Below are 12,397 nucleotides of genomic sequence, written 5' to 3'. Positions count from 1 at the left end.
CTGTGGACTGTGGAGTCAGGGCCATGTTGAAGAAAAACAACAACCTCCAAAAAACAATCTTTGAGGAGAAGAGAAAAGCAATGAATATTTTACAGGGTGAGCGCAGCGGAGGGCTCGGCGGGTGACTCAGAGACATTTATGGAGCTTATCAAACCTAGATCTCCCACAGAGGTCTGCACACGGACCACAGACTGTGGCAGCTGTTTATCAGGTGAACTATTGGTGAGTTCCCGATCCAGTAGTGGCTTGATTTACCTGCAACGAGGAAGAAAAAAAATAAGATTGTCCTGCTGAATATAAGAATGTTTAGCAGCGGGGTTCCCGCTCATGAGATTACAGACGTCATTCGGCGCATGCGTCTGCTCGTGTGGTTTCATTGAGCTGACTCAGTGTGTGTGTGTGTGTGTGTGTGCTCAGTCTGCTGTGGGCTTATGTATTAAAATATTCATATTTTCAGAGGAATATGTCAACGTTGAAAAGGACACACGCAACACGAAGCTGGGGAACCGAAGGTTGAAACTGCTGTTTGACATTCTGACTTTTTTCCCCTTTCTTTATGCAGCGCAAAATTATAATAGGGGCAATAAATGTCAAATCGTAATTAAGATCGCCTTTATGTTTTCTCAGTCTAATTAAAAGAATAGTTCACCCCAAAATGTAAATTCTGTCACTATTTACTAACCTTCATGTCGTTTCAATGGCTTGCTTTCGTCCACGGAACACAAAAGGAAAAGTTTTGAAGAACGCTCATGCTGCTTTTTTTTTTTACCTGCTTTAGTGACTTTATGCTTTTGATGAATAAACATTTTTGTTCCACAGAAAAAAGGGGGTTTTAAATGAGGAAAAAGTCATTAATTGTTTATATTTGGGGTGACCTGTGCCTTTATTGTGATTCTAAGTAACTATTTCCCTACAAAAATTAAGTATGGTCACACACACAGGAGGAGACACAGCAGCATTAAAGCCCCGTCTTTAAAATGCAGTGTAAGTGCTATATAAACATGACAGCACACAGAAAAGAAATCAATCAGTATCTACTGCAGGTGATGTTTATATCCTGACATCCCCCGAGGAATGATTGAAGCACAACACACACCATTTCTGATCTAGCAGCCTGCAGTGGAAAAAAACCCCCCAAAAAACAAAAAACTCTTGCTTGTTGTGTCTTCACAGTCTTACACTGCTGCTCCTGATGGCCATTTGGTAGAGCATTTCTTAAAATTTGATTAGAATAATCAGGCAAATGTTACTATTACTGCTTATATTTATGTTTAGGGATTGAAGAAAACTCTAATCCTAAAGGTATATATTTAAATGGACAAAATTTGTCAATGTCCAATGAAATCACATGACTGAAATCTTTGTGTGGGAATCTTTTGTCCTCAAAAATGGAACAGTAAATGTGTTTCACGTTAAGTAATAATTTGAGCACGCAATACAAATACAAATTGTGTGGCATGGTAAGGTATGGTGAGGTGTGGTATTAGTTTTTTAACCGATCAGATTTAGAAAAAAATAACCACCTAGCAATGCCCTAGCAACCGCCCAGGAACCGCATAACAACAAACAAGAAACAGACGTAAAAGCAGTGCACTGGCAATCAACAAAAACACCCTAAATGCACTGCGGTACAAGCATCACTCATGCTTTCACCAAACATTAAAAAAATATGATTTTTTTTTTTTTATCATCCTCTTATAGAATTCAAAAACATTTTTAGAGAAAGATTTTTTCAAACAGGCTAAGCTGATTTTGTGACACAGCTAGATGCCCTAAAATACCATGACCTTTCGTGAATTTCATCGTATATGGCATATCCGTTGTTTGATCTGCTTAAGAAATAATGTTCAATCAAACTAAGAGTCAAGATAAATCATCTCTTTTGTCTGTTCGTTAAACTATGCCTACTAAGTTTGCAGTATGCCATCTGGCTGGTGTCTTAATGGTTTCCATCTGGGCAACTTTTCGTTTGAAATTATTATTCATAATTACCATAAACGCTGTATCCTGAATCCACTTCTGTGGATGTCAAGGACATTTCAAGTATGATATCTTGATGACTGAGGCAAAAGAAAAACATTTTAGCCTTGTTTACATGGAAATTAGAGCACTAACAATACCTAGACCTTAGAAAAGCGCCATAATGTTAATGATAATTTAAGTAGACCTGAAAAAGAAACCTTTGTACCGAGACACCTGTTCCTTTTTGTTAAGCTTGGCAGGAGAACTGAAGGAAAGGATTTGGAAATCACGGCCATAATTGCCAGGAACATTTATGAGTAATATCAGTTCAAGTAGCATGAATATAATTTGCGTCCAATGGTAATGATGTGCCCTATTCATGTTCTGTGTTTTGGACTAGGATTAGCCTTGATGAAAATGCATTACACTGCAGAGGGTTCTGAATGGTCTTACGTAAGTCTGTGATTTGAAAGGCCAGTCATATTCAGCACTTAAGAGTCAGAAACTATTAAATTATCAGAGAACAACAAAGCCTTTTTCCTCTCCCAAATTACTAGTAACAGCGAAGCTTGCCGAAATGAAGAACCAATATGCCTTCATTAAACCTGCTATTATAGCTCCTTTGGTAGAGAACGGTGCTAACAATACCGCTGTTACGCGTCTGATTTCCAGAAAATACACATTATGAAGAAATTAAATGCATGTCGTGCTTGTTACTATACTCTTTAAAAGCGCGTGAAAAATTACGTATCTGAAGCACAAACCTCTCCCTGGATGATGGATGGGTTTTCAGTATCAGTAAAACTCTGCTGCAGTCTGCTCTCTTCACTCTTTCTTCACTGAGAATGACTTGTTCTAGAATGATCTAAATATTTCACATTTAACTTCATATATTGGCCAGCTATGTAGTGTGGCGAAGCAAGATTAGGTGAAAAAGTGTCATTTCTTTGTTATTTTCCTTAAACCTGAACTACAAAGTGTTAACCTCTCTGTCGCCATCGGTGGTGGAAATATAAAATTGCAGGCTTAGTTTTACCTCGCTTTTGAGTCGACAAAGCTCTCCTGCGCAGATGATTCTGATGGTTTGAGGGTGCATGGATAAACGTTACCACCGTATCTTGCTAGCTACACAAAGATTTGCAAAGAAGAAAAGCCTACAACATGAATATCTGAAAAGTATTTTTAGTAGCATAAAGTAGCCACCACAGTGGCCTCACCATATTTTCTTTGTACTGACACAACTATGAAATGATTCATTTGGAATAATTTAGCCCCGATTCCCTGATTCATTTTAACCTCAGTTCACTATGGATCACAGAATACAGTTTGCTCAATAATGCTATTTGGTTCGCTTCCAAAAGTTCTTTCGTACTGCATATATGTAGAGCGGCAATTAACATCAAATTAAGTACCATGCGAGGTGTAACAATTAACACAGAGATTAAAGACAAATGTAAAGTATAGCACTGTCTTTATGGGTGTAGCATTTTTTCCTTTAAATACAAGATTTCTTTTACAACAATGAGTTTATCTTGTCAGACAAAGAGAGAGAGATATGTGAAAAGAACAAAAAGAGCAAACATTACACAGTAGTTTCAATGTTTTCAATGATCTCCACAATGGATTTGGAAGGGGACAGTAGGGTGCATTCATCCTGGTCCCATAGACTTCCCGGACTCGAGTGTCCATCGGTGCTAAGTTCATCCTCTTCCTCAGACTCTTCCTCACAGGACTCCAGATAGTGTCCTCCCAAAGCGTTGATCCCCGAGTCCTCGGAGTTGGAGGGCGAAGAGCAGTGGCCCATTTTTGGTCCTTTAACAGTCTCCTCAACAGTCTGCTGCTGTTTCTGTGGCGTCAGAGAGGCGGGATTTATTTGAGGTGGAGTGGGAGGGGCCTCCGTGTGAAGTGGGGGCCGCTGAACGTAGCACATTTTGCCGTTGATGCGTTTGACAATGTAGTCATCGATAAACAGTTCGGCAATGTTGCAATATTTGGGAGATTCGGGACAAGGCGGAGGCAGGAAAAAGGGTGAGATGCGGAGAAAGCGCTCAGTCAGAGAGATGGACAGATCGATGGTGTCGGTACACTCGGACGGAGCGGCCGGCACAGGTGTGCTGGGTAGCTGAGAAACATTGGTCATGGGCTGGTAGACATATTTACCTGTACAGACAGAGCAAAAGGACAACATTAATTGGATGTGTCAGAAAACGCATACTAATGTGAGCATTAAAATCTATAACATCACCGAGACTAAAGCAAGCAGTAAAATCAAGCTGAGGCTTTGGGAATATTTACGCAGCAAAGCTTTAAAGAAATAGCTTTTCCAAAAATGAAGATTTGCTGAAAATGTATTTACCCTTAGGCCATCATATAGACAAGCTTGTTTCTCCATCAGAACAGATTTGGAGAAATTTAGCATTACATCATTCGCTCACTAATGGATCCTCTGCAGTGAATGGGTGCCGTCAGACTGAGAGTGCAAACCACTGATGAAAACATCACAATAATACACTACTAATTCACATGATTCTACAAATAAACCAATATGGTGGGCTTGATATGTGTATATTTATCTCTTGATTCAGATGAGATGACTTTTTCATTGGAGAAAGGAATATTGTTGAAACAAAACATGAATTATCGATTTCTTTCTTTCACGTCACAAGATGTTCATTGGTTGACTAGAGTCATATGAATTACTTATTGTGATGTTTTTATCGGCTGTTTTGACTCATTCTGATGGCACCCACTCATTGAAGAAGATGCATTAGTGAACAATTCATGTTTCTCTACATCTTGGATGAGCCCTGGTTAAGGGAAATATTCAGCAAATAATTATTTTGGGGTGAACTGTTCCTTTAGTTTAACTGAGGCATCCAGGAAAAAAAAAAAGAAAATATGCATTGCATTAAAACTCACAGGATGCTTCATTATGTACGGTCTCTTGCAGTGCACTGCAGTTTTAGTGCCAGACCTCTGTTTTGAATGCCATTTTCATTTATAAATCAGTCTGTTTTGTTTTCATTAACGCACACATATCACTATCTCACACAGGGAAAGTTATTCAAAAACCTGTGGTGTGCATCTATATGATGATGAAAACTACAGGCACACATAGTAGTGTAACTTTGGACAGTTCAAAAATCTAAAATTGTCAAATGCAATTCATTGAAACGTATTTCATTGCATAATAAAAAAACCTGTGCACACTGAAAAAAGTCAGAGATAAAGATAAATAATCTAAATAGTTTATGCTGTAATCCTGGTTGTATTATAGTACAACAATACTACTTTCACAGAATGAATTGCTCAGGGCTTATTATACATGTTGTAGCATTTTTTTTTGTATCACAGTCCACTAAGAATGTTAGGTAATGTTTCTTGCCCTCCAAAAACTCATGATTTCGTGGTATGGATGTGACCTTAACTGTGATCCTGTGTGTATCCTTTAATTTCTTAAACATCCATGTTGGAAGACAAACATGTACATTGATGAATTCAAACCTTTTTTGGACCCTAATTGTGAGACAATGCTTCAGGGAGCAGGAATCATTTTCATGCATGAATTGAAAACCACGTAGTCCTGAGCTTAGTCCCACTGAAAGACTAGGGGTATACTCTAAAAATTGGTCATATATTGGATCATATATTGTGTTGTTTTTCGTTTTTTGGGTTATTTGCTGGGTCAATCTCAGCCCATCATCAGCTTGGCGACACATCCCAGGCACAAGAATCAGCTCTATATTAGTGAAAAAGCCAAGAAAGAACGGTTGAAAAACACTTGAACTAAAATATTAAAGTCAATGCCTTGTTTTCCTCGATCAGTGTTTTTGCTTATAAATAGATTGTCATCTTTTGATTATTACTATTACCTCTAGTCTATTATGTGTGTAATTTCTCATTTCAAACCCATTTTGAGCCAGCAATAAGTTGAATAAACTTAATACATGAGTTAAATAAAACAAACCAGAATGTTGGGTCAAAGCAACCGATTATTTCCTATTATTATCATTCTTTGAGTGTACGTGTTCGAGTCAGCTTTAAAGAGTGATTAGACTCCATTGTCAATACAAGATCTCAGACAAACATAAACATGGTCGAAAAAATATTCAGAATTGCTAAATTTTTGGATAGGACAATTCTATCATATTCCAAAGACTTGCAACAGGGTAAACTGGGGACTCTGAGGTGGCTTTCATAATTTGAGCCAGATGAATCTTGACATCTGGATTCGTCTTGAAATATGGGCATGAGTACGTATTCTAACAGTGTTGCTTGAGAAACAAAAAGCTAATCAGTGCATCAGTTACGGTCGGTCGACTATAATCATATATTCACTGCAATAATCGTTCAATCCTAACATTTTAAGCATTTGCTTATTCTGAATCTAGCTGGTGACCTTTTTCAGGCAGTGTATATCAAACGTTTTATCAAGGGGGACTTTTGCCCATTTATGTGATTCAAGAGGGCAATCATGCTCCCCTTTGTTTAAAAACTGTCAAAAAAAAAAAAAAAAAAAGTGTCCAGAGAGGGAGGGCATCACGCGGCATCATACAGCTCATTTCCGCTCAGTTCCACACATCTGGCCGAATTCATCCGGGGTATGATCAGGACATCTCTGACAACAGTAATCTCCTGTTATCTAAGCCCCGGATCAACATCCACTCTTTCACTCATGGCCTTTGACAGCAAGTCTCTTGTCTCTTTGTCTAAGTGTCTTTCTCACATGCTCAATCTCCATCTTTCTCATTCACAAAAGCATCCCCTGTATTACAAAGTAGTCAGCTATACAGAGATAGCATAAGACAGCAACCCCATCCATCCCATTTACTTCCCCAGAATGGCTTTATAGGGGACACTTAGGAAAGTAAAACCGTCAAATATCTTGTGTCTGGTGCTGCAAACAGATGACTGTGTTAGGCTTTTATCTGACTAAAAGTAGCAACTCTACTAAAACACGTTTTAAAACCACATGAGAGAAGATTTTCCAGTATCTGAGAAAGTGTAAAAAATATATTGAATTATATAATAATAATAATAATAATACAGTATACTTGCAATACAAAGAATTCCAATAACAGAGCTGCAAAAATGACTAAAATGCTCTTTTCTTTGTAAAGAAACTTATAGACTGAACGTGTATACACATGACGTCGCCATTTTCAACAAAAAGTCACATTTCAATAGTAAAGTATCCTTATGGGTTATAAAAGTTTCATATTTTGTTTTGTGAGTACCTGAAAATAAGTTGACATGACCAACGTTTTAAAAATGACTTGTTTCAATGATTCAGATTTACTCTTTCTTTTGAGAGACAATAAATAACTTTATACATTGTGCACTTTCAGATTTAACAGTTTGCAGGCCTTTTTTTTCACTTAAAGCTCTGTTACAGAATGAAAGGTTATTTTTTCAAAAATTCACACTAGAGGTACTTTAATAACAGTACTACGGTTTTACTAACAGTAAAACGTTGATAATTTTCAGGCCCCCAAAACACTGTTGTGGTGTAAATGAACAGCCAAAACACGTAAAACGTTTCTATTTTTAGTTAAAAACAGAAAACTGTGAGCACAAAAAGACTTTTAAAAAAAAAGCACAAAACTACAAATGCACAATATATACCTTTAAATACTAATATGCACATTTTAGTAGTGAATAAGGTATAAAGATACCTTGTCACCAGTGATAATTCTGTACCTTTTAAGTGTATTAGGCACACAATTGTAGCCCTGAGATTTGATATGAGTGCGGTAATAAATTCATGAGTACAACTTAATAATCATATCTTGCCGAGAAAAGCAAAGACAACAAAAGAAACACAAAAGCAAAACAAACTCATTACATTCTAATATGATTCCAAACGTGTCCTGTGAAAAGTGCAAATAAGGCAAATTGCAGGGGTGGCGACTATCTTAACTCAGCGGAACACAATTATTTCGCAGTGCTTTTCTCATGTGCAATCAACAATAGAGGTTCCACTTGTACGACTTGGCATTCATTTACCGACTTCTTTCGGTTCTTTGTTTCAGAAATCTGTTGGACAAAGGACCGGATCTCCAAGCCAGAACAGAGCTCACAGAGGAAATCAGTGTTTGACAGCTGGAGCTGCAGGCACAGCGCCAGAAACAGGAGGCTTCCTTCTCTACGTTTCACACATGGCCGCATAACATCACTAAGCAGCACGTACGCGCCTGAAGCGCAGACGCCACTCACACAGCTTCTGCTCTCTCGCCGCATCCCTGGATTTGCTCAAAGTACAACTGGATACTGTCAAACCCGAGCACAGCTGAGCAAAGCTGACTGTATCACGTGTGGTGCTGTGGAACAGCAATATTAATAAATCATCGCAGTGTACACCGTATCGCAGAGATGTCCCGATGGGGCTCTCGCTGCACCCTTGGAAGAGTTAAGACACAATAAAGACTTTCTTTGTAGCGGAAACAGAACTGCATTTGAAAGGATTTAGGGGATTTATGGGGTTTTTTTTGTCATTAAGCACAATCTCAGTACTCTTTCAGTGGGGTCAGTAACGTTTTTAAAATAAACATCTTTTAAGCTCACCAAAGCTGCATTTATTTGATAAAAAATACAGTAAAGTACAAAATAAAATCATTGTTTTTTATGTAAATATACTGTAAAATGTATTTGTGTAAAGCTGGATTTTCAGAATTAGTCTCACATTTCTTATTCTTTTTTTTTTTTTATAATGGGAAGGCTCAAAACAACGGCATTCATTTGAAATGGGTATCTTTTATAAGACTATAAATGGATAAAATGAATGCATCTGTGCTGAATAATAGCATTCATTTATTTCAGTAAACATTGAACAGTAGTGTACCTCTCCGCTAAAGCGAAAGAGGGTTTTTTTTATAAATTATGAGTGCTTCACCTGATAATGAGCCACACATGGGGTTGCAGAAAGCAGTTGCCATTTGTGCTAGGTGTAATTTCAAAAGAACGCAACGCAGTTATGCATCAGAGCTCCAGGAGTTCCAGCCCTGAATTATTTAACAGATCAGGCACACTAAACAATACGTATCGGGGTGAGCACGTTGTGTTTGTAATTTTATGGTACATTTACTGCTTCTCACAATGATGCACCAGTCAGTAGTTATATTAGTTATATTACAGACCCTATGTGCTGGCTGATAAACCACCAGCATGCATTAACGTAATGCTTTGTCTCTATTGCAATAATGCTAGATTAAAGCCGTTATAATGCGCGCAGACTGATAAAAGACATGCAGATATTTAAGAACCGTCCCACCATCCTATAGTCCAGATTTATTATCATCTCACGTAAAAACCATTACGCAAATCACAATATATACTAACAATGATGCAGTAGTTATAAAACAGGCTGCGTGACCGCATTTGTAGAATAGTATTACAATGTGCAGTGAATTTATGATTACCTACATGCTTTTATCGATCACATAAATGCATAAATAGAGCGCCCATTCTGTGCTGTACAAGTATTCACAGACACCAAAATAAGCTGAGAAAGAATGGGCTTAATCAAAATAAAAATCTGTGGGTAGAAACTACTCCGAGGGCCACTGAGGATAATATTCCTTTATTATTTGACGGCTGAACTCAATAAAGTTTAGTTCCCCTGACGGAAGTGCCACGAGAGGGTATTAAAGTGGCTCGATCAGCTCAGGCAGTTCTAAAGGCCTCGCACCGACCTTTACCTCCCTTAAACACAACGGAAGCTTTTACAATCACTCAGGAGCTGAACTCGGTCTGAAGGACGTCAGCTAGAGGAAGTGAACGTCCTGCTGAAGGAGCGGAGCGGAGCGGGCCACTTCCCGCGGACGCCCTGGTGACCGGCGCTTCGGGGTCATGCCAAGCCAGCGACCCGGAGGACACAGAAGTGGAGTCCGGGGTTCAGGGGGGCTGAGGTCTGCTTTGATATTAAAAGGCAAATGTAAAGGTTAACCCTGGCGCTGGAATTTGCCGCTGGGATATTTGGTGGCTGAATATTTCAGAAATTCTCGAAAACACGTGGCGCTGAAAAAGCATCCAAGCGACACCAGACAGCGGTTTCCGATGACAGCACAAGCTCATAAACGTTCCCAAAGCAGCTGTGACGATAAATAAGAAAAACAGGCTGTGCGATCACACACCCAGCGCGTGGCATTTATCAAATAGATGTCATATTTCAAACACTACATTCATAAAGTCAAATACTGTGCGTGTATTCGTTATATCATCTAGTTTTGCTGCATGTTTATTTCTGCCACACATATAAAATACTTGGGCGGTGATCTTTTATCACACCGTCAGCTGCGCCACCGTCCCTTCCTTGCCGTTTTTTTGTGTGATGTGAATGATATTTCCCACTCCTCCTATTTTCACACGTATTGCATTATCGGACCGTGCATTTTAGAGTATAATAGAGTGGAATAGAATGCATTTGGGTGTCAGAGGTTGTCTACTTACAGTGACACCAGCCCAAATGGCAGCACCAGTGCAGTTTGAAACACTTTCCGTGGCTGTGTGTGGCGCAGATGGACAGTCCATCGCAGGGGAGAAAGTCCGGCCTCCCCGCACAGCTTTTGGCCAGAGCTTGAGCTTCATCTAACTTATCGCTCTTCAAAGCCTTCTGAGCTCCGGCGTAAGCCATGGTTTACTGCAAGTGAAGAGACAGCGTTACCTACCGACTTAACGTGCATTACAAACAGGAAAAGTTTCGTTTCTTGTATTTAGGACGCAATTAACACGAAAGCGTCAATACCAAACACAATACTGCTTTTTAATTTCACATTTTAGATCACAGTGTTATATAACATTACCATGCGGCTTCACCGCTGTTATATAAAATGTTACTGTAGTAAAAAGCAGCGTGTTAGAAGTACTCAGGTATTTGGAGTTCGCTTACCTTGTTGAGGGTCGAGCACTTAGAGCTGATGAGGATTTCCAGCCATCTCACAGCGTCCGCCTTAAACTTCCCACAACATCTGCGGCTAGATCCCAGTAGTCGCGCGGGATACGAAGAATGGCATTTTTTTCCCCACGTTAAACTGACAAATGGCCACTCGGATAATCCTCGGGTTTTCGTAGATTTCCAAAGAAACGTCAAGTGAGCGGAGTTAAAAGAGCGGCGGCGGCGGCGGCTGCCGGGTCTCTGTTGAGGAACAATCGCGCGCGTGAAGGGTCCTGGAGCGTTAGCTATTTAAAGAGAGGGGGGGGGCTCGTCAAAGAAGCACGGGCTGAAACTTATGTGAGACGAGAGAGCGGTGGCGCGTGAGCTCCTCGCGCTGCTGTCGCGGTGGACGCCGCTGCGGGACTGAGAGACGCTCGCCTCGCACGCGGACGGATATATCACACCGCACGTAGCGGCAGTGGCGACACGTGACCAGCAGACGGCGCTACAATCTCCCCAGAGTCAACACAAAGGGGTTTATTTGCATAATTGTGTAGTAAGGTGTGCGAGGACAAAAAGAGATTTTTTTTAAATAGATACATAATAATAAAAATAATAATATTACATATATCGCTGGTAAATATATGTTATTACATTATTCTAGTGGCAGCAAATGCATTAAATGTTATTGATAGCACTCTGTGAACATTTAAAACAATGAAACGCATCGTGCAATGATATAGCAGTGAATCTGAGTACTGATGCAAACTTCTGATCTCTCTGCGTATGCGTGCAGATAATTTGCTCTTCATAGTTTGATTTCTACACCATCTTTGGACATAGTTCAAAGGGGTGAACACAGGGGCTTAGTGTGGTTTAATTAAACAGCCTCAAACATATTTGGGTAGCAGCACAGAAGTAATAGCAATTAACTTATCCCTTGCAGCAAAGCACAAATCACATCATACACACTACACCTCACAGGCCAGCTATTCCACATAGATCCTCAAAGCCAAATTAATTAAAAAGTTTTCCTCTAACTGAATGCACAGCCATATGAATGATAAAAAAGAAGCACATTAACAGGTAATTCATCATGTGCAGGGCTGGACTGGGGTTCACATCTGGTCGATCCGGCCCACAAGTTTCTCATGTTTTGCTAGGTTATAAGGCCTTCAATTGGAGTAACACATAAATAAAACAGAACAGAAACAAATAATGATATTTCTCAATAATGATCTAAATCATGCGTTTTTGTCACATAGAAAGAAACGCAAGAGTAAAGTAATGATTTTGTGCTAGAATGCAGAAAATGTACTGCTATTCTGTCATTTCCTTTTTTTATACTGTATTTTACTGTTCGTATACTGTACAGAAATTTCTTGAAATGTGGAATGACATGATGGTTAGTAAATGATGATCATTTTAATTTTTGGGTGAACTATCCCTTTAAGAATTTAACGTTTGTAAATAGTCAACATCTAATTTATATAAGGCACTAGTTATCTTTAATCAGGCTCTAAATGAATTAACATTTCACTTCAATTAAATTTAAGTAGAACT

The 12,397-nt window shown here is 39.2% G+C and overlaps 1 protein-coding gene across 1 annotated transcript; it reads right to left on the bottom strand.

Moving 5' to 3' along the window:
• Positions 1 to 3,416: 3,416 nt before the first annotated feature.
• On the bottom strand, positions 3,417 to 11,354 carry zgc:162707 (UPF0524 protein C3orf70 homolog B). Its single transcript, XM_043248716.1, has 3 exons — positions 10,850 to 11,354; positions 10,411 to 10,600; positions 3,417 to 4,122 (listed from the first exon to the last, which is right to left on the bottom strand). The coding sequence occupies exons 2-3, from the start codon at positions 10,592 to 10,594 to the stop codon at positions 3,545 to 3,547; spliced, it is 762 nt and encodes a 253-aa protein (XP_043104651.1). The 5' UTR covers positions 10,595 to 10,600; positions 10,850 to 11,354; the 3' UTR covers positions 3,417 to 3,544.
• Positions 11,355 to 12,397: the final 1,043 nt, after the last annotated feature.

Source organism: Puntigrus tetrazona, chromosome 9 (assembly GCF_018831695.1).
Source record: "Puntigrus tetrazona isolate hp1 chromosome 9, ASM1883169v1, whole genome shotgun sequence".
Taxonomy (NCBI): Eukaryota; Metazoa; Chordata; class Actinopteri; order Cypriniformes; family Cyprinidae; genus Puntigrus; species Puntigrus tetrazona.
The sequence above is the reverse complement of the archived record's forward strand: the minus strand, read 5'-3'. Positions and strand labels throughout refer to the sequence as shown.